We start from the raw sequence: 22,980 nt of genomic DNA, 5'->3' as shown, positions 1-22,980 counted from the left end.
GAGGTCAGGCTGGTGCGAATGGTGGCCAGGATCTGATTCGGAGGTATGACCGAAGTCGGTATAGATTCCTCCCTGGACAGCTCGGAGTACTGCCGTGATAAGGCATCCGCCCTGATGTTCTTGGAACCGGGTAGGTAGGAGACCACGTAATTAAAACGTGACAAGAACAGAGCCCATCTGGCCTGACGTGGTGTCAATCTCTTGGCCTCAGAAAGGTAGGTCAGATTCTTGTGGTCCGTCAGGATGAGAAACCACCGAGCCCTCGAGCAAGTGCCTCCACTCTTTGAGAGCCTGCACTATGGCCAATAACTCCCTGTCACCAATCTGATAGTTGCACTCCGCGGGTGACAGTTTCCGGGAGTAAAACCCACAAGGAAGCAGCGGACCCTCTGGTGTTCTACGCTGAGACAGAAGGGCGCCTACTCCCGTCTCAGACGCGTCCACCTCGAGGACAAAGGGCAACCCAGGGTTGGGATGAGACAGAATCGGAGCCGACACAAAGGCGGATTTTAGGGCCTCAAAAGCCCGGATGGCCTCGAGCGGCCAGACCTGGGAATTACTGCCCTTCCTGGTCAGATCCGTGAGAGGCTTGGCCAGCATGGAGAAGTCCCTGATGAACTTCCGATAATAATTGGCGAAGCCCAAAAAGCGCTGCAAGGAACGAAGACCACTGGGCTGAGGCCACTGTAAGACAGCCGAAACCTTCTCAGGGTCCATGGAGAACCCCTCAGCGGAAATGATGTAACCTAAGAAGGTTACCTGGGATCGGTGAAATTCGCATTTCTCCAGCTTACCGAACAGCTTGTTCTCTCGTAACCGTTGCAACACTCGCTTGACATCCAGAATGTGGGCCTCCATGGATTCAGAGTATACCAAGATGTCATCCAAATAGACCACCACACACTGCTGCAACAGGTCACGGAAAACATCGTTGATAAATTCCTGAAAGACCGCGGGCGCATTGCACAACCCAAAGGGCATAACCAAGGATTCATAATGACCGGTCCTGGTGTTAAACGCGGTCTTCCACTCATCGCCCGCCTTGATCCTTACCAGGTTATATGCCGCCCTCAGGTCGAGTTTGGTAAAGACCGTGGCCCCCTTAAGGCGATCGAATAGCTCGGAAATCAAGGGTATCGGGTAAGCGTTCTTGATCGTGATGCGATTAAGGCCCCTGTAATCGATGCAAGGCCTCAACTCACCGCCCTTCTTTTTCACAAAGAAAAATCCAGCCCCTGCCGGGGACGAGGATTTGCGAATGTGACCACGGGACAGCGCCTCCATCACGTACTCCTCCATGGCCTCATTCTCCGCAACCGACAGTGGATAGACCCTGCCGCGAGGAGGAACGGCACCAGGTTGTAACTCTATGGCACAATCGTATGGGCGGTGCGGAGGTAGGGCAACTGCGCGCACCTTATCGAATACATCCCGGTACTCCCCGTATTCAGGAGGCAACAGAGAGTCCAAGGAAGTACACAGCAACTTGACAGGCCCATGGATGCAACTAGCCCCACACTGTGGTGACCATGAGAGGATCTCAGCCGATCTCCAGTCGAAAGTCGGATTATGCTTCTGGAGCCAGGGGTACCCCAAGACCACCGAGTAGTGTGGAGACGAAATAACCTGGAGGCAGACTGACTCTCTGTGAACGGCACCAATGGCTATCCCCACTGGAAGGGTCTCATGAGTCACGTGTGACGGCTGGAGGGGTCTGCCGTCTATCGCCTCTAGAGCCAGCGGGGAACCTCGAGCCTGCAGAGGAATGGAATTGGCGGCAGCGAACTCACTATCAATGAAAAAACCACCAGCACCAGAGTCCACCAACGCCTGGGTCGTCACCGAGCCCCCGACCCAGGAGAGGACAACAGTGATCAGTGGTTTATCAACACGGGAAACCGGGGACGAGGAGACTCCACCCAAGATCTGCCCCCGACAGGATCTCAGGTGCGAGCGTTTCCCGGACGGTTCGGACATGCCAACCGAAAATGCCCACCGAGACCACAGTACATGCATCGGCCCTCGCGTCTCCGGAGTACCCTCTCCCCCTCGGACAGGCGAGCAAACCCCAGCTGCATGGGTTCACCCCCAGACAAGTCAACCCCAGGAGGCGTGGGAGGAGAGGGAGGCACGGGTGGGACAGCAAACGTAGGCGCCAAACTGTTAGGAGGCCTCCGCAGGCTCTCCTTAAAGGAAGGTCTCTCCCTGAGTCTGGTGTCAATCAAAATCAGGAAAGAAATAAGAGCCTCGAGCTCCACTGGTAGGTCCTTAGCTGCAACCTCATCCTTCAAGGCATCCGAGAGACCATGAGAGAAAGCAGCGACCAGAGCCTCATTATTCCAGCCCACCTCTGCTGCCAGGGTACGTAACTCAATGGCGCATTCGGCTACGGATCGTGAACCCTGTCTGACGGACATAAGGAGCTTCGCAGCAGAGGCGGCGCGAGCCGGCACATCGAATACCTTCCGAAAAGAAGCAACAAAACCGGAAAACTCGGCAACCACCGGATTGTTGTTCTCCCATAAAGGGCTGGCCCAGGCCAAGGCCTTGTCCGAGAGCAGCAAGATCAAGAAGCCCACCTTTGATCTCTCAGTGGGAAAGGCATGTGGCAGCAACTCGAAATAAATGCCCACTTGGTTAAGGAAACCTCGGCACTGAGTTGGCTCTCCCCCAAATCGCTGTGGAAGGGGGGCAGAAACGGTCATACCCCGAAACACCGCAGGCGCAACAACAGGTGTCGGGGTAGACTCTGGCGCAACAACTGGAGCGGCAGTAGGAGCGGGCCCAGGAGCGACAACCGACCCATCGGCAACGGGAGCGAAATGAGCCGTGCGTTCAAGCAGGGTTTGCAACGCCACGGCGAACTGACCCAACAGGTAATCCTGCTGATCAAGTCTGGCAACCAGCGTGGGTAGCGAGGATGGCCCTGTACCGTCAAAATTCATGGCTTGGTCCTAATGTTACGGAACCATGAACCAGACGTACAACAAGAGATAAGTGAAAATAAGAAGGCTTTATTGAAAATCAAGCTGTAAAGCAAAAGTCCAAACGGATGGTGAAAACGAAGCAGAGTCTTGCGAAGCCAGAGGTCAGGAACCAGAAGGGTAGTCAGACGAAGCCAGGATCAGGAACCAGCAGGGAAGTCAGACGAAGCCAGGATCGGAACCAGAAGCAGCAGCAGTCTTAGAAGCATGTGAACACAGGAGGACCAAGCAAGGAACTGAAGCCACAGACCTCCTATATATATGAGCCAGGCATCCAGCTCCTCCCAGTGGGAAGGAGGAGCCGCAGGGTGGGAGGCTACAAGAGACCCAGAAACCAAGATGGCCACCAGCACATGTCAAACGAAGGAGACAGGAGAGAGGTAAGACCATGACAGACTCCATGCAAAAAAAAAAAAATTAAGTTCCCCATAAAATACATACCGAACCCTTAATCCATGCAAACTTGCTGGTCAGAAAATGCCCCCTGAACTATACCAGGGCATTTTTCCTCAACATGGGACCCCCTGACAAATTACCTTGTTCCCATGTTGTCGATAGAGCCTCTTCCGCAAAATCATGGCCCAGTGGTGTTTGGGATCTGATGTTGGAAGCGCTTATTGGAATCTGGAAGCCCCCCTTAACAATAAGGGTGCACCCATATACCACACCCCCACTTGAATGAGTATGGGGTACATTTAAATTTCAAGCCATGACATCACTGGTTGTTAAGGACTTGGCATGTCTGCAACTACTGGCATTCCTAACGACCATTGACAGTGGGAAGCTGTCATGTTGATAGAGGAGGTAATACCACCATTATACATGATGATGGGACCTAACCTTGATCTCATCCTTACTTTTTGCAGTTTATGAGGCACAAACTGAAAGCATATGGCAAATACATTTGGATTTGGTAGTCAAACGTTTTGTGAAATTTCAAATATTGACAGGGGAAAGCAGTAAATGACAATGCAAATCTAAGACTATTGTCTAGGTATGTGGACTAAGACTGTTCTAATAAAACTGATTGGTTGGGTTACTGCTAGGGAGGGGCAGTAGGGGAGTCATTTGTAGACAGGGTCATGACAGATAGAGAGGGAATAGGAAAGGTGTGGATTTGTTAGTGGTTGGGAAAGAGAGTGTTGAAATGGCAAGAAAAAGGTACAGTAATTCTGTTTTATGTAGGGAGGGAAACAAATGCAAGCCATACATGGGACGAAACTGCGAAAATATAATTGTTTTCGAAAATCAGAAATGTTGTGCATTTTGTGACACGATGGTGCCACCATTGATTTTGAAAGTCGACCAACCAAGCCTTCAATTTCCCCTCATGTTGCCACAGAAAATAATTTTTGTGGCCGGAATCTTCTTTTCTTTCCGGGAAATTACTTTTCTTGCACTCGTGCATATATTTTTTTTGCGCAACAACTAAAAAAAGACTGAAAATTTTGAAAAAAAATTACGTTTTTATTTTTTTCTGTTAATTTTTTTGTAAATAAGTAAGTTTTCTCTTTCAATTACGGGCACTGATATGGTGGCACTGATGAGATGGCACTGATGGACATCGATGAGGTAGTACTGATGGGCACAGATGAGGTGGCACTGATGGGCACACATAGGCGGCACTGATGGGCACTCATGGGCGGCACTGATGGGCACTGATGGGCACTCATGGGCGGCATTGATGGGCACTCATGGGCGGCACTGGGCACTCATAGGCGGCACAGATGGGCACTCATGGGCGGCACTTATGGGTGGCACTGATGGATACTTATGGGTGGCACAGATGGTCACTGATAGGTGGGCACTGGGCATGGATGGGCACTGTGGGGTGGCACTGATGGACACTGTGGGGCGGCACTTATTAACCCATGTTGCCAGTCAGCCAGTTTTTTTTAGACTTTTTTTTTTTTTTTGCCCTTTCCCTGGTGGTCCAGGGTGGGCTTCCCTGGTGGTCCAGTGTGGCGATCCGAGGGGGTGCTGCGCTGATAAACAATCAGCGTGAACCCCCCCTGTCAGGAGAGCCGCCGATCGGCTCTCCTCTATTTGCGTCTGTCAGACGCGAGTGAGGAAGAGCCATCAACGGCTCTTCCTGTTTACATCGTGATCAGCCGTGGTTGGACACGGCTGATCACGTGGTAAAGAGCCTCCGTGAGAGACTCTTTACCGAGATCGGTGTTGCGGGGTGTCAGACTGACACCCTGCAACAACGATCGCCGCGATGCGCGCCCCCAGGGGCGCGCAGCAGCTCAGAATCCTGAGGACGTCATATGACGTCCAGTCAGGATTCTACAACCACTTTGCCGACGTCAATTTGTCATTGGCGGGCGGCAAGTGGTTAAATAACCTATGGGGCCCACACACGATCGGTTTTGACCGATGAAAACGTCTCATAAGTCTCTGCTGTCAGAATACAGTAGAGCTGCATGGAGGATTTCTGTATTCACCTTGAGTTTTAATGGATGGAGGAATCCATTTTGTTTTTTAATACTGATCAGTGTATGGCCAGCTTTAAAAGAAAGCTTTTGAAATTTGCAGAAAAGTCGTTTGCAAACCATGGAGCTCAAATTGCATTGAATTTAATGAGTTAAAACGGTAGTAAAGCCAGCTTGGTGATTTTTATCTTTATTATAAGCTTAACTGTAGGTAAAATGAATATCTCCTAAACGTGGACCTCCTAAAAGGTCACTCTGGATGCAGCCAATTATGTCACTTGTGCGTGCGCTATGAAGGTCCGGCATATCTTGATGAACCTTCAGAGTTTCATGACAGAACCGAGATCTCCCGCGCGCATGCGCTAGAGTGACGTCATAGCGGCTCTGACCAATCATATAGCCGTAGTGCGTGAACCAGGAAAAGAAAGACTGGGGGAAGATGTGACAGCGCACCACTGGAAGGCTTTATTCTAAGGTATTTAATAATGTGCTAGTATGCAATGTATACTAGCACATTATGTAATTGCCTTACAGGTGGTTTTTTTTTGTTTTTTTTTAACAGCCATGGTTTACAACCACTTTAATAATTTCAAGGCAGCAACAGATATAAAAGGCGCTCAATGATAAAATTAACAATCTCATACCACCCAAGGCTTCTAACAGGGATGTATATTAAAATAGCAATAACGGTTACAGAAACATAAGACACTCGGAGGTGTCAATTAACAAATTAAAATAACTACTTATTAATTAAACATTACAAACAAAAATGCAGTTAGGTTGTCTTTGTAGTCAAGTTATAAAAAAAATGCCAAACATTTGATGTGCCACACTTACTGCACCAAGTTGAAACAAGGAGGTCACCTAAAGGTTTATGGCTAGCACTCAAAGAGAAAATAAGCCATAGGAACTTTGGAGTTTCAGAAGATAATGGGAACACTCCCGGCTTTACTGAGTTAGCAGGATGACATATAGTAAAACAGCAGGATTTAAACTCCCATGTGTTCCCAAACTTCTGTTTCAAGAAGCCTGAGGGTGTTCAGTCACTGACTGTCTTCATTATATCCTGCTGTGTCTTCTCCAATATATATCACCCTGCTGATTTAGAAACATCACAAGCTTATTTAGTGAAAGACACAAATCTACTTCATTGTTTCCTGATTATTGCTTACAGAGATCCTGCAGGTTTGCCTTTACCAAAGTTAGTTACGATGGACATATATATTTACGTTTATATGGTAGCACCCACTATACTGTGGTGTTCCAAGTCATCAAACCTATATAGAAAATGATATGGCCCATATTCTCGTAGATGGGCGTAAAACTCAGCGGGCGTAACGTATCTCATTTACGTTACGCCGCCGCAAGTTTTACAGGCAAGTGCTTTATTCACAAAGAACTTGCCTGTAAAGTTGCGGCGGCGTAGCGTAAATCACCCGGCGCAAGCCCGCCTAAATCAAATTAGCCGGGTAGGGGGCATGGAGCATTTAAATTAAGCGTGTTCCCACGCCGAACGTACTGCGCATGCGCAGTCTGGAAAATATCCCAGGGTGCATTGCATCGCAAGGACGTCATTGGTTTCGACGTGAACGTAAATGGCATCCAGCCCCATTCATGGAGGACTTACGCAAACAACGTAAATTTTTACATTTCGACGCGGGAATGACGGCCATACTTAACATTGGTTGCCCCTCATATAGCAGGGGCAACTTTACGCCGCTCAAACCTAACGTAAACGTCGTAACTTCACTGCATCGACCACGCGTACGTTGGGGAATTCGCGTATCTAGCTAATTTGCATACTCGACGGGCATAACGACGGAGGCGACACCTAGCGGCCAAAAAAAATAAAAAATTACGATCCGACAGCGTAAGAGCCTTACGCCTGTCGGATCTAATGGATATCTATGCGTAACTGATTCTAAGAATCAGTCGCATAGATACGATGGCCCAGATTAGGACTTACGACGGCGTACATGGTGTTGCGCCGTCGTAAGCCCTTTGAGAATCTGGGCCTAAATATCTATTGTACATGCCTTTTAACAGTTCATTTTATAATGGATAGAATTACACAAACAGACTTGTTTCAGCAGTTACTGTAACCAACACCAAAGGTGCATTTACGCAACATCTGTACACTTCAGATATCACTAGAGGTCTGTGTAGATGGGCTGTTGCGGGTTGCTTTCGGGGCCATTTTACTTCTATTTGCCTTGACATGCTTTAGAGGGGAGAAGGAGGTTTGGATTTAAATTTTGGTGATGTCTGGACATCACCTGTAAGACTGGGTTCACACTTATGCGAATTGGATGTGGATTTCTCCGCATCCAATTCTCATGAGAGGAAAGTGTGAATTGAACTTTTTGGCCTAAAAGCAAAATGCTGTGTGGCAGAAAACTTACACTGCACATTATCCTGAACACACCACCCCCACCGTGAAACATGGTGGGGGCAGCATCATGTTGTGGGGATGCTTTTCTTCGGCAGGGACAGGGAAGCTGGTCAGAGTTGGTAGGAAGACAGATGGAGCCAAATACAGGGTAATCTTAGAAGAAATCCTGTTATGCCTCGTACACACGATCAGTTTTCCCGACAAGAAAAGAGTGATGTGAGCTTTTTGGCAGGATTTCCGACCGTGTGTATGCTCCATCACACTTTTTTTGTGAGAATTCCAGCCAAGAAAAGACTGAGAGCAGGATCTAAATTTTCGTGACAGGAAAAAATCCTATCGGGAATCGCGGTCGTCTGTATGCAATTACGACATGAAAAAAACATGCATGCTCAGAATCAAGCTGCCTATTGAACTTCAGTGATCTCGGATCATCGTACGAGTTGTATGTCACCGTGTTCTTGACGTTTGGAATTTCAGACAAGATTTGTGTGACTGTGTGTATGCAAGACAAATTTCAGCTGTTTTCCTGCTGAAAAAAAAAACACGGTTTTCCTGTCGGAAAAACTGATCGTGTGTACAGGGCATTAGAGTCTGCAAGTAACTTGAGACTGGGGCAGAGGTTCACCTTCCAGTAGGACAACGACCCTAAACATACAGCCAGAGCTACAATGGAATGGTTTAGATCAAAGCATATTCATGTGTTAGAGTGGCCCAATCAAAGTCCAGACCTAAATCCAATTGAGAATCTGTGGCAAGATTTGAAAATTTCTGTTCACAGACGCTCTCCATCCAATCTGACAGAGCTTGAGCCACTTTGTGTTGGTCTAGCACATAAAATCCCAATTAAATACATTTACGTTTTTAGTTGTAACATGACAAAATGTGGACAATTTCAAGGGGTATGAATACTTTTTCAAGGCACTGTAACTGAAGTGTAAAAATAAAAGTAAAGTAATAAAGTAACCATGATATACGTTCCTATTTATTTACTAATGCTAGCAGCATGAGGATTACAAGTAATCAATGTTGATTGGGAGAGTGAAATTCACCGCTTGGCTGTCATTTGTCTATTGGCAGGGTGGCTTTCTTGTCCTGAGTGGATGCCATATGACGTCCTCTCAGGAAGTGCTGATCGTGTGGCACAGCGGTGCGATCTGACACCGACCGTGTCTACGGGACACAGCCAATGACCGATCAATGTATCGGCTTGTTGCCAGTACCATGTGACCGCGGCGACGAATCAGAGCAAGTCACATGACAGTTGTACACAATGGATGGCTTCCTTTCATGCCATCCAATGTGTACAATTGTGTTGCTAGCTGTTATTGATCAATTTGAGTGCATGATACAGACAAGGCCAATCACAGCTCATCTATACCATGTGATTGACCAATCACAGCTAATCACAATCAAAATAAGATTACAGGCTTTTGAGTAAATGTTTTATTGTACTGCTTATTTAGGAATTACACTAGACTCATTTTGCATTTGCATTTTCAGTTTCGTGTCCGTCCACTGGAACAGCCGTCCCAGTTTGGAGGACAGAGCTGTAATGGCCTGCTCTCAGATTCCCGTCCATGCATCCCAACAAAACTTTGCAACCTTGAAGAAGCAGACTGCACCAACAAGTTCAAATGTGGCACAGGTAAGCCTGCATGTATTTTTATCCTTTGTACATTTTTGAAAATATCATGGAGTAAACAGTAGGTGGGCAAATTTTAGTTCTGAATCTTAAATGGTTTCCCATTAAAAACTAATTTGGGGTTCCTAGATTGTTAACTATGATATGCATTTGATAGTTATCTATTGGGAAATGGTTCTGAGGGTTCCAGGTTGAGCCCTTCTGGATTCAAATATCATCAATACCATTTACGTGCTCCCTCTAGTTCTAAAGTTGAACAAATACACTGCTCAAAAAAATTTAAGGAACACTTTGAATCAGAACTCCTATTGATCTGGTCAGTTAAGTAGCAGAGGGGGAGGGGTGTATACAGAGGGGGTTGTTAATCAGTTTCAGCTGCTTTGCTATTAATTGAAATTAACAACAGGTGCACTAGATGGGCAACAATGAGACAACCTCCAAAACAGGAATGTTTTTTCAGGTGGAGGTGTCTGATATTTCCCTATTCATCTTTTCTGACTGTTTTTCACTAGTTTTGCATTTGGCTAGGGTCAGTGTCACTACTGGTAGCACGAGGCAATACTTGGACCCTATAAAGGTTGCACAGGCAGTCCACCTCCTCCAGGATGGCACATCAATACGGGTCATTGCCAGAAGGTTTGCCGTGTCTCCCAGCACAGTCTCAAGAGCATGGAGGAGATTCCAGGAGACAGGCAGTTACTCTAGGAGAGCTGGACAGAGCCGTATAAGGTCCTTAACCCATCAGCAGGACCGGTATCTGCTCCCTTATGCAAGGAGGAACAGGATGAGCCCTGCCAGAGCCCTACAAAATTACCTCCAGCAGGCCACTGGTGTGAATGTCTCTGACCAAACAATCAGAAACAGACTTCATGGGGTTGGCCTGAGGGCCCAACGTCCTCTAGTGTGCTCTGTGCTCACTGCCGGACACTGTGGAGCTCGATTGGCATTTTCCATTGAACACCAGAATTGGCAGGTCCATCACTGGTGCCCCATGCTTTTCACAGATGAGAGAGGGACGCACAGACCTCTACAGGCTACACAATGGCACCCTGACTGCCATTAGGTATCTAAAAGAAAACCTTGGACCCATTGTCAGACCGTACGGTGGTGCAGTGGTTCCTGGGTTCCTCCTGGTGCACGAAAATGCCCGGCCTCATGTGGCGAGAGCATGGAGCCAGTTCCTGGAGGATGAAGAAATTGATACCATTGAATGGCCCCCACACTCACCTGACCTAAATCCAAAACAACACCTCTGGGACATTATGTTTCCGTCCATCCGGTGCCGCCAGGTTGCACCTCAGTCTGTTCAGGAGCTCAGTGATGCTCTGGTCCAGATCTGGGAGGAAATACCCTAGGAAACCATCCGTCGTCTCATTAGGAGTATGCCCTGATGTTGTCGGGCATGCATACAAGCACTTGGGGGCCATACAAACTACTGAGGACCATTCTGAGTTGCTGCAATGAAATTTCAGCAAAATGGATGAGCTTGCTGCATAATTTTTTAACTTTGATGCCGCGTACACACGATCATTTTTCGGCATGAAAAAAGCGTTGTTTTAAAAAAATGTCATATAAAATGATCGTGTGTGGGCTTCACATCATTTTTCGGCTTCTGAAAAGCGTCAATTTTTTTTTTCGAGCATGCCGAGCAAAGACAGCAGTAGTAAATTTAAGTGTAAATGATAAAAGCAAGGTCCATAAAGACATGGATGAGAGATTTTGGGGTGGAGGAACTTGACTAGCCTGCACAGAGTACTGACCTCAACCTGAACACCTTTGGGATGAATTAGAGCGGAGACTGTGAGCCAGGCCTTCTCATCCACATCAGTGCCTGACCTCACAAATGCGCTTTTGGAAGAATCATCAAACATTCCCATAGACACACTCCTAAACCTTGTGGATAGCCTCCTCAGAAGAGCTGAAGCTGCAAAAGTTGGGCCAACTCAATATTGAACCCTATGGACTAAAGCCTCGTACACATGATCGGATTTTCCGACGGGAATTGTGTGATGACAGTCTGTTGGTATAAAATCCGACCATTTGTACGCTCCATCAGACAATTGTTGTCCAACTTTCCACAGACAAATGTTGGATGGCAGGCTAATACATTTTCCGGGGACAGCGGTCTGTTGTCAGATTTTCCTATCGTGTGTACACAAGTCCGTCACACAAAAGTCCAAAGTAAAAACACGCATGCTCGGAACCAATGCACACCAAATATGAAACTAGCAGAAGGTGCCCAAAGGGTGGCACTCAAGAGCTGAAATTGTACGTAGTGCGTCACTACGTTCGTGTTTGTTGGCCGACAGTTGTGTGCCGTTTGTATGCAAGACAAATTCATGGCCAATGCCCTTCAGACAAAAGGCTGACGCTTTGTCTGCGGAAAATCCGAACGTGTGTATGAGGATCGTGTCCCAATACTTTTGGTAATCCTGGCCCAGATTCACATACATTTACGTTGCTCCTGGGCAGCGTAACGTATGTGATTTACATTACACCGCCGCAGGTTTACAGGTTTACAGCCTGATTCTCAGAACACTTACCTGTAAACTTGCGGTGGTGTATTGTTAAATCGCTCGGCGCAAGCCCGCCCAATTAAAATGGGGCGGGCACCATTTAAATTAGGCGCGCTCCCTCGCCGAGCGTACTGCGCATGCTCCGTCGGGTAAATTACCCAACGTGCATTGCGCTAAATGACGTCGCACCGACGTCATTTGCTTAGACGTTAACGTAAATGGCGTCCAGCGCCATTCACGGACGTCTTTCGCAAACTACGTAATTTTTTTAAATTTCGATGCGGGAACGACGGCCATACTTAACATTGGTTGCCCCTTATAATAGCAGGGGCAACTTTACGTGTCGGAAAGGCTACGGAAACGACGTAAATTCTCTGCGTCGAGCGCGCGTACGTTCGGGAATCGCCGTAATTTGCTAATTTGCATAAGCGACAGGGAAAACGACGTCCGCGACACCTAGCGGCGGGAAACAAAATTGCATTTTAGATCTGACAGCGTAAGAGCTTTACGCCTGTCAGATCTAATGGGTATCTATGCGTAACTGATTCTAAGAATCAGTCGCATAGATACCCGGGGCCAGATGAGGAGTTACGACGGCGCAAATGGTGTTGCGCCGTCGTAACGCCTTTGAGAATCTGGGCCATAGTGTTGTGCTGCAGCAGAGATTTGTTTTAATGTGGGACATAAGTCTACTTTTAAATAGATAATCTTTTTTAATCTTCAACAAATCATTAACTAATTAAAACAACACATTTTCTTAATTACTTACAGGTGTAGAGAAAAAGCTTGAAACGTTCTCTAATTAAACTATCATCACATTTCAGCAGTGTGTACATTATTAGTACAACAATTATGTCCTGTAGGTGATTGATAATTACACCTTTCTCATCAGAAAAAAGGAAATTATTCTTTCCTGTATTTGTTGTCAGTTATCAGCAACTTCAGACTAAGCGGGCCAGATTCACGTAGATCTGCGGCGGCGTAACGTATCGCATTTACGTTACGCCGCCGCAAGTTTTACGGGCAAGTGCTTGATTCACAAAGCACTTGCCTGTAAAGTTGCGGCGGTGTAGCGTAAATTCCCCGGCGCAAGCCCGCGTAATTCAAATCAGCCGGGTAGGGGGCGTAGAGCATTTAAATTAGGCTCGTCCCCGCGCCGAACCTAATGCGCATGCGCCGTCCCTAAAATTTCCCGACGTGCATTGCGCTAAATGACGTCGTGAAGACGTCATTGGTTTCGACCTGAACGTAATTGACGTCCAGCCCTATTCACGGACGAGTTACGCAAACGACGTTAAATTTAAAAATTTCGACGTGGGAATGACGGCCATACTTAACATAGGATACGCCACCTAGGGGGCATGTTTATCTTTACGCTGCGTATCGATTATGGAAACGGCGTATCTTTACTGCGACGGGGAAGCGTACGTTCGTGAATCGGCGTAACTACTCATTAGCATATTCTACGCCGACCTCAATGGACGCGCCACCTAGCGGCCAACATAAATATTGCACCCTAAGATACGACGGCGCAGGCCGTCGTATCTTAGGCATGTTTAAGTGTATCTCAGTTTGAGAATACATTTAGACATACGACGGGCTTAGATTCGGAGTTACGTCAGCGTATCTACTGATACGCCGGCGTAACTCTTTGTAAATCTGGCCCAGCAAGTCTTTTTTCACTGTCTGATTAAAAGAGAGGGCAAGGAAAAGGCCTCAAATATCGTATCTGCGTCTTAAAGGGCTATTAACCACTTAACCCCCTGGACCATTATGCTGGTCAAAGACAGGCCACTTTTTGCGATTCGGCACTGTGTCGATTTAACTGACAATTGCGCGGTCCTGCTACGTGGCTCCCAAACAAAGTTGACGTCCCTTTCTTTTGGTGATATTTGATCACCTCTGCAGTTTTTATTTTTTGCGCTGTAAACAAAAATAGAACGACAATTTTGAAAAAAATTCTATATTTTTTACTTTTTGCTATAATAAATATCCCCAACAAAATATATAAAAAAACATATTTTTTTCCTCAGTTTAGGCCGATACGTATTCTTCTACCTATTTTTGGTAAAAAAAAAAAACGCAATAAGCGTTTATTGATCGGTTTACGCAAAAGTTATATAGCTGGAATTTACGTAGAGGTCCCTAACGTTTCTCATATACGCTACGGCGCCGTAAGTTAGAGAGGCAAGTGCTGTATTCACAAAGCACTTGCGTCCTAAGTTACGGCGGCGTAGCGTAAATGTGCCGGCGTAAGCGCGCCTAATTCAAATTGTGAAGAGGTGGGCGTGTTTTATGTAAATAAAGCATGACCTCGCGTAAATTAAGTTTTTAACGAACGGCGCATGCGCCGTCCGTGGACGTAACCCAGTGCACATGCTCCAACTTACGCCGCAAAGACTCATTGCTTTCGACGTGTACGTAAATTACGGCCACCCCCATTCACGGACGACTTACGCAAACAACGTAAAAAAAATTAAATTCGACGCGGTTCCGACGTCCATACTTAACATTGGCTGCGCCATTTTTTTGGTGGAATATCTTTAGGCCTGAAAACACCTTACGTAAACAGCGTTTCTTTACTGGGACGGGCAAGCGTACTTTCGTGAATAGGCGTATCTCGCTGATTTACGCATTCTAGGTGTAAATCAGTGTACACACCCCTAGCGGCCGGCCTAAATAGACAGCTAAGATACGACGGCGCAGGCGGTCATATCTTAGCTAGATTTAAGTGGATCTCAATTTGAGAATACACTTAAATATACGACGGCGCAGATTCAGAGTTACGACGGCGTATCTACTGATACGCCGGCGTAACTCTACCTGAATCTTGCTAATAGCGTCTACAAAATAGGGGATAGTTTTATGGCATTTTTATTAATATTTTTATTTTACTAGTAATGGCGGCGATTTTTATCGTGACTGTGACATTATGGCGGACACATCGGACACTTTTGACACATTTTTGCGACTATTGTAATTTTTACAGCTATAAAAATGCACTGATTACTGTAAAAAGGACACTGGTACTGAAGGGGTTAACCACTAGGTGGCGCTGTAGGGTTTAGGTGTTCCCTAGGGAGTGATTCTTACTGTTAGGGGGCGTGGCTACACGTGACACGTCACTGATAACCATTCCCGATCACGGGGAACAGCCATCAGTGACAGTGTCACTCGGCAGAATAGGGGAATGCCTTGTTTACGAAGGCATCCCCCTGTTCTGCCTTTGCCTACCGCAATCGCGGGCCGCCCGGGAACATTGAGTTCCTGGGACCCGTGAACACGTTCACGAGGCGGCAGATTTAAAGGGACGTACCTGTACGCCAATCTGCCTGCCCGTGCCATTCTGTCGACGTACATCTGCGTGAGGCAGGCGGCAAGCCGTTAAAGGATAAGTTCACTTTTTAGAAAAAAGTATTATTTTAAATATATAATACATTTTTGCAGGTAAAAAAGTGCATTTATTATTTTTTTTTTTTTTTTTTTGAGCCTGTAAGGCATCGCACCAGCGATCAGAAGATCGCTGGTGCCATGCAGGTCTCCAGTAGATCTGCCAGTGTATCTGTGTGCCCATACATTCAGTACATCCCGTACGGGCAATCAGATACAATCTGACAATCTCATTGAGAACTACAAGCCGACAGTCGCAAAGACAGAGCTGTATAAAAAAAAATGATGTGACCGTGTGGGCAGTCCCATTATAACTCGCTGTTTACTAGTACAGTAAAATCTTGGTTTGTGAGCATAATTCATTCCAGAAACATGCTTGTAATCCAAAGCACTTGTATATCAAAGCATTTTTTTGACAGGGTATAAAAGAGGCACCTCTAAGTGTAGCAATAAGTTGCTAAATGTTGTACCTTTATCAAATGTAACCATATTGCTACACTTAGAGGCTCCTCTCTTCTTTTTTATACTCAGTTGTGACATGACGCTACTCTTATATCAAGACATCGCTTGTATATCAAGGCAAAATTTATTAAAACATTTTGCTTGTCTTGCCAAACGCTCTCAAACCAAGTTACTCTCAAACCAAGGTTTTACTGTATATGAAAAAATAAAATAATTCCAATATACTGTAGATACCATAGTTTGTAGATGATATAACTTTCATGGAAAACAAGCAATATACACTTATTGAGTTTTTTATCAAAGCAAAATCCATTTTGTCTAAATTTATGAAGAAATTTTTTTTTTATTTTTTTTTATTGGATATGTTTTATAGCAGAAAGGAAAAAGTATTGGTTTTAAAATTATCGCTTTTTTTTTCCCGTTTATATTGCAAAAAAAAACAAAAACAAAAAAAATGATGATCAAATACCACCAAAAGAAAGCTCTATTTGTGTGAAAAATAATTAAATTGGGTACAGCCTCGCATCACTGCACAATAACCAGTTAACGTAATACAGTGCTAAATAGCAAAAAATGGCCTGGTCATGAAGGGGGAAAAAACCTTCCAAGGCTTAAGCATTTCAAAAGTGTGAGCTGGAGTTCAGCTTTAACCCTCTCCCTACCAAGTCATTGTAAAATGACGTCCGCGGGAACCCTCCCTCCCTACGGGTGGATGTCATATGACATCCTTGGCTTCCCGGGCGGCTAGGGGGCGCGCCCCTGCTGCATTGCTCGAGACCCGGTGCACGTGCCCGGCGGTCGCGATGTCCGCCGGGCACCCGCGATTGCCGGCGATCACGGCAGGAACATGTAAACAAACAGATCCATGTCCTGTCAGCGGTGAGGAGGTGTGTTCACAGTACAGAGGAACACCGATCGGTCTCTTCCCCTCGTGAGTCCCCCTCCCCCTTCAGTTAGAACACACTTTAGGGAACATATTAACCCCTTCAGCGCCCCCTAGTGTTAACCCCTTCCCTGCCAGTCACATTTACACAGTAATCAGTGCAGTTTTATAGCACTAATCGCTGTATAAATGTGAATGATCCCAAAAACGTCTCAAAAGTGTCCGATATGTCCGCCGCAATGTCACGGTCAAAATAAAAATCGCAGGTTGCCGTCATTACTAGTAAAAAAAAAAAAATGCCTTAAAACTATCCCCTATTTTGTTGACGCTATAACTTTGGCGTAAACCAATCAATAAACGTTTATTGCGATTTCTTTTTTTACCAAAAATATGTAGAAGAAAACGTATCGTCCTACACTCAGAAAAACTTTTTTTTTTATATCTTTTTTGGGGATATTTATTTTTGTTTATAGCGCAACAAAATAAAAACCGCAGAGGTGATCAAATACCACCAAAAGAAAGCTCTATTTGTAGGAAAAAAAGGACGTCGATTTTGTTTTGGAGCCACGTCGCACGACCGCGTAATTGTCTGTTAAAGCGACGCAGTGCCGAATTGAAAAAAGTGCTCTGGTCAGGAAGGAGGTAAATTGTTCCTGGGGCTGAAGTGGTTAAAATATAATTATGAATAAAAGGTCTCCCTGCAAAGAGCATAGTTAATACATTCCTGCTGCCCAGTGCCACTCTAATAAAAGAAGTTGGCAGATGAAAACTCTTTAGAAACCAACACTTTCAAGAGTGCTGATCTCTTGGATCCCCCCCATAGTGCTTTGGGATTCATCCTGCTAGTCCCTACATCACCTAACATGTCTTGTAGTGACATAGGGGTTGGCATGAGGAGCCACAAGCATTGGTTTATTCAGCTGGCAAGTTTGGGATTTGCCCTACCTCACAAACCTCCTTAAACCCCTACCTACAAAGTAGTTACTGTATATACTCGAGTATAAGTCGACCCGAATATAAGTCGAGGCACCTAATTTTACCACCAAAAAACTGGGAAAATATATTGACTCGAGTATAAGCCTAGGTTGGGAAAATGCAGCAGCTACTGGTTAAACAATGCCCATCTGCAGTCTCACTGTGCCCATTTGCAGTCCAATTGTGTCCATTTGCAGTCCAATTGTGCCCATTTGCAGTCTCACTGTGTCCAGTTGTAGTCTTACTGTGCCCATTTGCAGCCGTATCTTTCATTACTAAAACAGCGTGTGTCTCCTGTGTAATGCAGTCTGTTCGCCGCCCATTGAAACAAAGCCCCGCCTCCTCCTCATCCGTCCGTGATAGAGGAACACTGATATGATGCTGGGAAACTATTTAAGTGTTCCGCCTATCACAGAATAGGAGGCTGGGGTTCCGCCTATCACAGAGAGAAGATAGTCACCGCTCCAATTAGGTATGTGGATGAATCCATATCCTCTCAGAGAAACCCAGGTGCCGGCAATGCACAAAGCAATTGTAGAAAGAAATGTTTGGACAGCCGCACTCTGGAAAAACCTTCTCGGTTGCCTTTTATTGATAAAAGTGTTCAAACACCACACATCACAGCAAAGACAGGGGCATACAGCTGACGTTTCGCACTACAATCAGTGCTTACTCATAGCTCTGAGTAAGCACTGATTGTAGTGCGAAACGTCAGCTGTATGCCCTTGTCTTTGCTGTGATGTGTGGTGTTTGAACACTTTTATCAATAAAAGGCAACCGAGAAGGTTTTTCCAGAGTGCGGCTGTCCAAGCATTTCTTTCTACAATTGTTCCGCCTATCACAGACGAGGAGGAGGCGGGGGAGCCTATCACAGACGAGGAGGAGGCTGGGGAGCCTATCACAGACGAGGAGGAGGCTGGGGCGCCTATCACAGACGAGGAGGAGGCGGGGGCACTTATCATAGATGAGGAGGAGGCAGGGGGAGCCTATCACAGACAAGGAGGAGGCGGGGGCGCTTATCACAGACAAGGAGGAGGCGGGGGCGCTTATCACAGACAAGGAGGAGGCTGGGGCTTTGTTACAATGCATTACACAGCGGGAGATACACGCTGTTTTAGTAATGAAAGGTACGGCTCACTCAAGTATAGGCTGAGGCAGAGTTTTTCAGCCTAAAAAATGGGCTGAAAAACTTGGCTTATACTCGAGTATATACGGTATGTAGGGGCTACAGGAGGAGTTGGTGTGGGACCAGGAGGACAGCCGGGAGAGTCAATCTCCTGGTCTCCTACAATCACTGTGGGGGACCAGGAGACCCACATTCTTGGAAGAGGTGTGAATTCAACATGTTCTTTACACAGAGACCTTTTATACACAATTTTGTTTTAGCTAAAATATGTGGCTTTAGAAAACAAATTGCTTACTTGGAGCAATTACAAAGTGATAACCCTCAGAGACTGGTGCCAACATCTGGTCAGCGCAAGGAAGGCACATTCTAATCTGTTTCTTTTGCGATAATTATTACAATTACCTCTGATGTTTCTTGGAAAGGATGCTGAACAGACAGATCCTTCAGATATAGCATAGCTTTGGATAATCAGATTTCCTTAGTGGACTAACAGAATTTAACAAATCCCAACCAAATAATTACAACTTTGTTCAGCTGACCTTATATAGATAAGTAACGTGTGTTTCTTTTGACAAAATACGATTTTCAAAATGGTGTGAAGTTATTATAATTTCACTGTGATTTCAAAATATAATAATTCCTGCATATTAACCACGTAAGACCCGGACCTTTAGGCAGCTAAAGGACCCAGCCAGTTTTTGCGATTCAGCACTGCGTCGCTTTAACTGACAATTGCGCGGTCGTGCGACGTGTCTCCCAAACAAAATTGGCGTCCTTTTTTTCCCACAAATAGAGCTTTCTTTTGGTGGTATTTGATCACCTCTGCGGTTTTTATTTTTTACGCTATAAACAAAAATAGAACGACAATTTTGAAAAAAATTCAATATTTTTTACTTTTTTCTATAATAAATATCCCCCAAAAATATATAAAACATTATTTTTTTTCCTCAGTTTAGGCCGATACGTATTCTTCTACCTATTTTTGGTAAAAAAAAATCGCAATAAGCGTTTATCGATTGGTTTGCGCAAAATTTATAGCGTTTACAAAAAAGGGGATCGTTTTATTGCATTTTTATAAAAAAAAAATTTTTTACTACTAATGGCGGCGATTTTTTTCGTGACTGCGACATTATGGCGGACACTTCGGACAATTTTGACACATTTTTGGGACCATTGTCATTTTCACAGAAAAAAATGCATTTAAAATGCATTGTTTACTGTGAAAATGAAAGTTGCAGTTTGGGAGTTAACCACAGGGGGCGCTGAAGGGGTTATGTATGACCTCATTTGTGTTTCTAACTGTAGGGGGGTGTGGCTGTAGGTGTGACGTCATCGATTGTGGTTCCCTATAAAAGGGAACACACGATCGATGACAGCGCCACAGTGAAGAACGGGGAAGCTGTGTTTACACACAGCTCTCCCCGTTCTTCAGCTCCGGGGACCGATCGCGGACTCCAGCGGCGATCGGGTCCACGAGTTCCGTGGCCACGGTCACGGAGCTTCGGAACCGGGTCGCGTGCACGTGCCCACGGCGCGCGCGACCCCACAGCTGGGCTAAAAGAGCCACGTACATGTAAGCGGATGTGCCCAGCCGTGCCATTCTGCCAACGTATATCGGCGTGAATAGGTCCTTAAGTGGTTAAACATTTATTATTAAAATTCTCTTTAGGCTTTCATAATTGTATTCATTTTCTGTTATAAGGACGTTCTCCCTTTTATTACCCTTTGCCGCCCATTTTCCCCCATTTCTTTCCTTTTCTTTCCTCTCTCTTCTTTCCTCCTCTTCTTTCTCTTACATATTTTGCTATTCTTCTGTCCTCAGGTTGTCTCATTTTGGGGGCCACAATTTAGGGATATCATCTCGGACATAGATGTCGTTTTACTACCGGACATTCACATATGCAGTCTCTAACTCCTTTATATTAAATATGGGAAACACATTGTTTTCTGTTTGCCTAGCTTTTATTATTACAGTAAATATAAATACTCGACAAAACGCATCGAGCCTCTGTACATGCAATCTGTAAACCGAATATGTATTCAATTCCATTCATATGAATGTTTGTATATTACTATATTACTATGATCATCAATAATCTACTGTGCAATAGAAATTTCCACAGGTGGTGTAGTCCTAATCCCGCTTCACTTTCATGTATTATCATGTTCCCACATGTACAGTATATAGATGAATTACACTGTGATAAAATGTATTAATTTGCATACATTTTTGTCATGTTATATATCAAATATACAATTTTTTGACCGCTCACTATTGACTGTGCGCTTCATTCAAAGTCCCGCCTCTTCTTTTTTTCATTTAGCTTTTTTTATCTTACCCAGTATGCATTTTGATTATTTCTGAAATGATGATTGCTGTCTCTCCTCTTTCTTTTGTGTTCTAACTGAAATATTATGGTTAGAAACATAGAAACATAGAAAAGTGACGGCAGAAAAAAACCTGAGTAGTCCATCGAGTCTGCCCATTTTTTATTTATTTATGTTTGGTTGTTACTGGCTATAATTAACCACTTTTTGCTATAATAAATATCCCCAAAAAAAAAAAAATTCCCTCAGTTTAGGCGATACGTATTCTTGATTGGTTTGCGCAAAAGAGATAGCGTTTACAAAATAGGGGATAGTTTTATGGCATTTTTATTAATCATTTTTTTTTACTAGTAATGGCGTCGATCAGCGTTTTTTTTTTTTTCGTGACTGCGACATCATGGCGGACACTTTTGACACATTTTTGGGACCATTGTCATTTTCACAGCGAAAAGTGCTATAAAAATGCACTGATTACTGTGAAAATGACCATGGCAGTGAAGGGGTTAACCACTAGGGGGTGCTAAGGGGTTAAGTGTGCCTTACGGGGGTGATTCTTACTGTAGGGGGGCGTGGCTGTAGGTGTGACGTCACTGATCGTCGTTCCCTATAAGGCCCCTTTCACATGTCCGTTCCACCTGTCCGTTCATTACAAGTCCGTTAACGGACTTGTAATGAATCCCTATGGGAACGCGTCCATTAGCGGATGGAGCATCCGCTAGCGTCCGCGTCCGTCGGGATCCAGTTTTCGGACGGAAGAAAACCCTATTTTTCTTCCGTCCGGCGGAACGGAACTGATGCAGACGGACACACGGTCCGTCTGCATCCGGTTCCCCATAGGGGACAGCGGAACAGAGACAGGGCGGTCCCTGCACTGTGTGCGGGGACCGCCCTATCCGCCGAGAGCTCAGCGGGAATCCCCGCTGAGCCGACGGAGCGGACTGAAAAACTGAAAGGACGTCTGAAAGGACCCTAACAGGGAACAGACGATCAGTGACACTGCCACAGAGAAGAACGGGGAAGGTGTGTTTACACACACCTCTCCCCATTCTTCAGCTCCTATGACCCGATCGCGGGACACCGGCGGCGATCGGGTCCGCGGGTCCCGCGGGCGTAGTCAGGGAGCTTCGGACCGGGTCACAAGCGTGCGTGCCGATGGCACGCACGACCCACGGCTGTGCTCTTAAAGGAGACGTACAGGTACGTGCCTGTGCCCACCCGTGCTATTCTGCCGATGTATATCGGCGTTAGGTGGCCCTTAAAGCGGGAGTTCACCCGTAAAAAAAATGTTAACATTAGATTGAGGCTCATTTTAGGAAGCAGAATCGGGTGTTTTTTTTTTAAATCGAAGCAGTACTTACCGTTTTAGAGATAGATCTTCTCCGCCGCTTCCGGGTATGGTCTTCGGGACTGGGCATTCCTATTTGATTGACAGGCTTCCGACAGGCTTCTGACGGTCGCATACATCGCGTCACACCAGAAGAAGCCAAACGTCGGTGCGGCTCTATAGGGCGCCTGCGCACCGATGTTCGGCTACTTTCGGTAAAAATAGTGACGCGCTGTATTCGACAGTCGGAAGCTTGTCGGAAGCCTGTCAATCGAATAGGAATGCCCAGTCCCGCAGCCCATACCCGGAAGCGGCGGAGAAGATCTATCTCTAAAACGGTAAGTACTGCTTCGATTTTTAAAAAAACATCCGATTCTGCTTCCCAAAATGAGCCTCAATCTAATGTTAAAAATAGAGTTTTTGGGTGAACCTCCACTTTAAGTGGTTAATGTATATGACATGTATAAAAGGAGAAAAACATTGTTTTATTATTGCATGTGAACAACAGTCAGAAAGAAAGTCA

The 22,980-nt window shown here is 45.5% G+C and overlaps 1 protein-coding gene across 1 annotated transcript in view; it reads left to right on the top strand.

Annotated features, from left to right (window-relative positions):
* The window catches only part of C6 (complement C6), a 120,310-nt gene that overhangs the window by 11,706 nt on the left and 85,624 nt on the right, over positions 1-22,980 (top strand). The window contains exon 4 of the mRNA XM_040338821.1: positions 9,312-9,456. Coding sequence (XP_040194755.1) covers positions 9,312-9,456 — 145 coding nt within the window. The remainder of the gene's footprint in view (positions 1-9,311; positions 9,457-22,980) is intronic.

This window comes from Rana temporaria, chromosome 1, assembly GCF_905171775.1.
Source record: "Rana temporaria chromosome 1, aRanTem1.1, whole genome shotgun sequence".
Lineage (NCBI taxonomy): Eukaryota > Metazoa > Chordata > Amphibia > Anura > Ranidae > Rana > Rana temporaria.
This window is presented reverse-complemented; position numbering and strand designations above follow the sequence as displayed.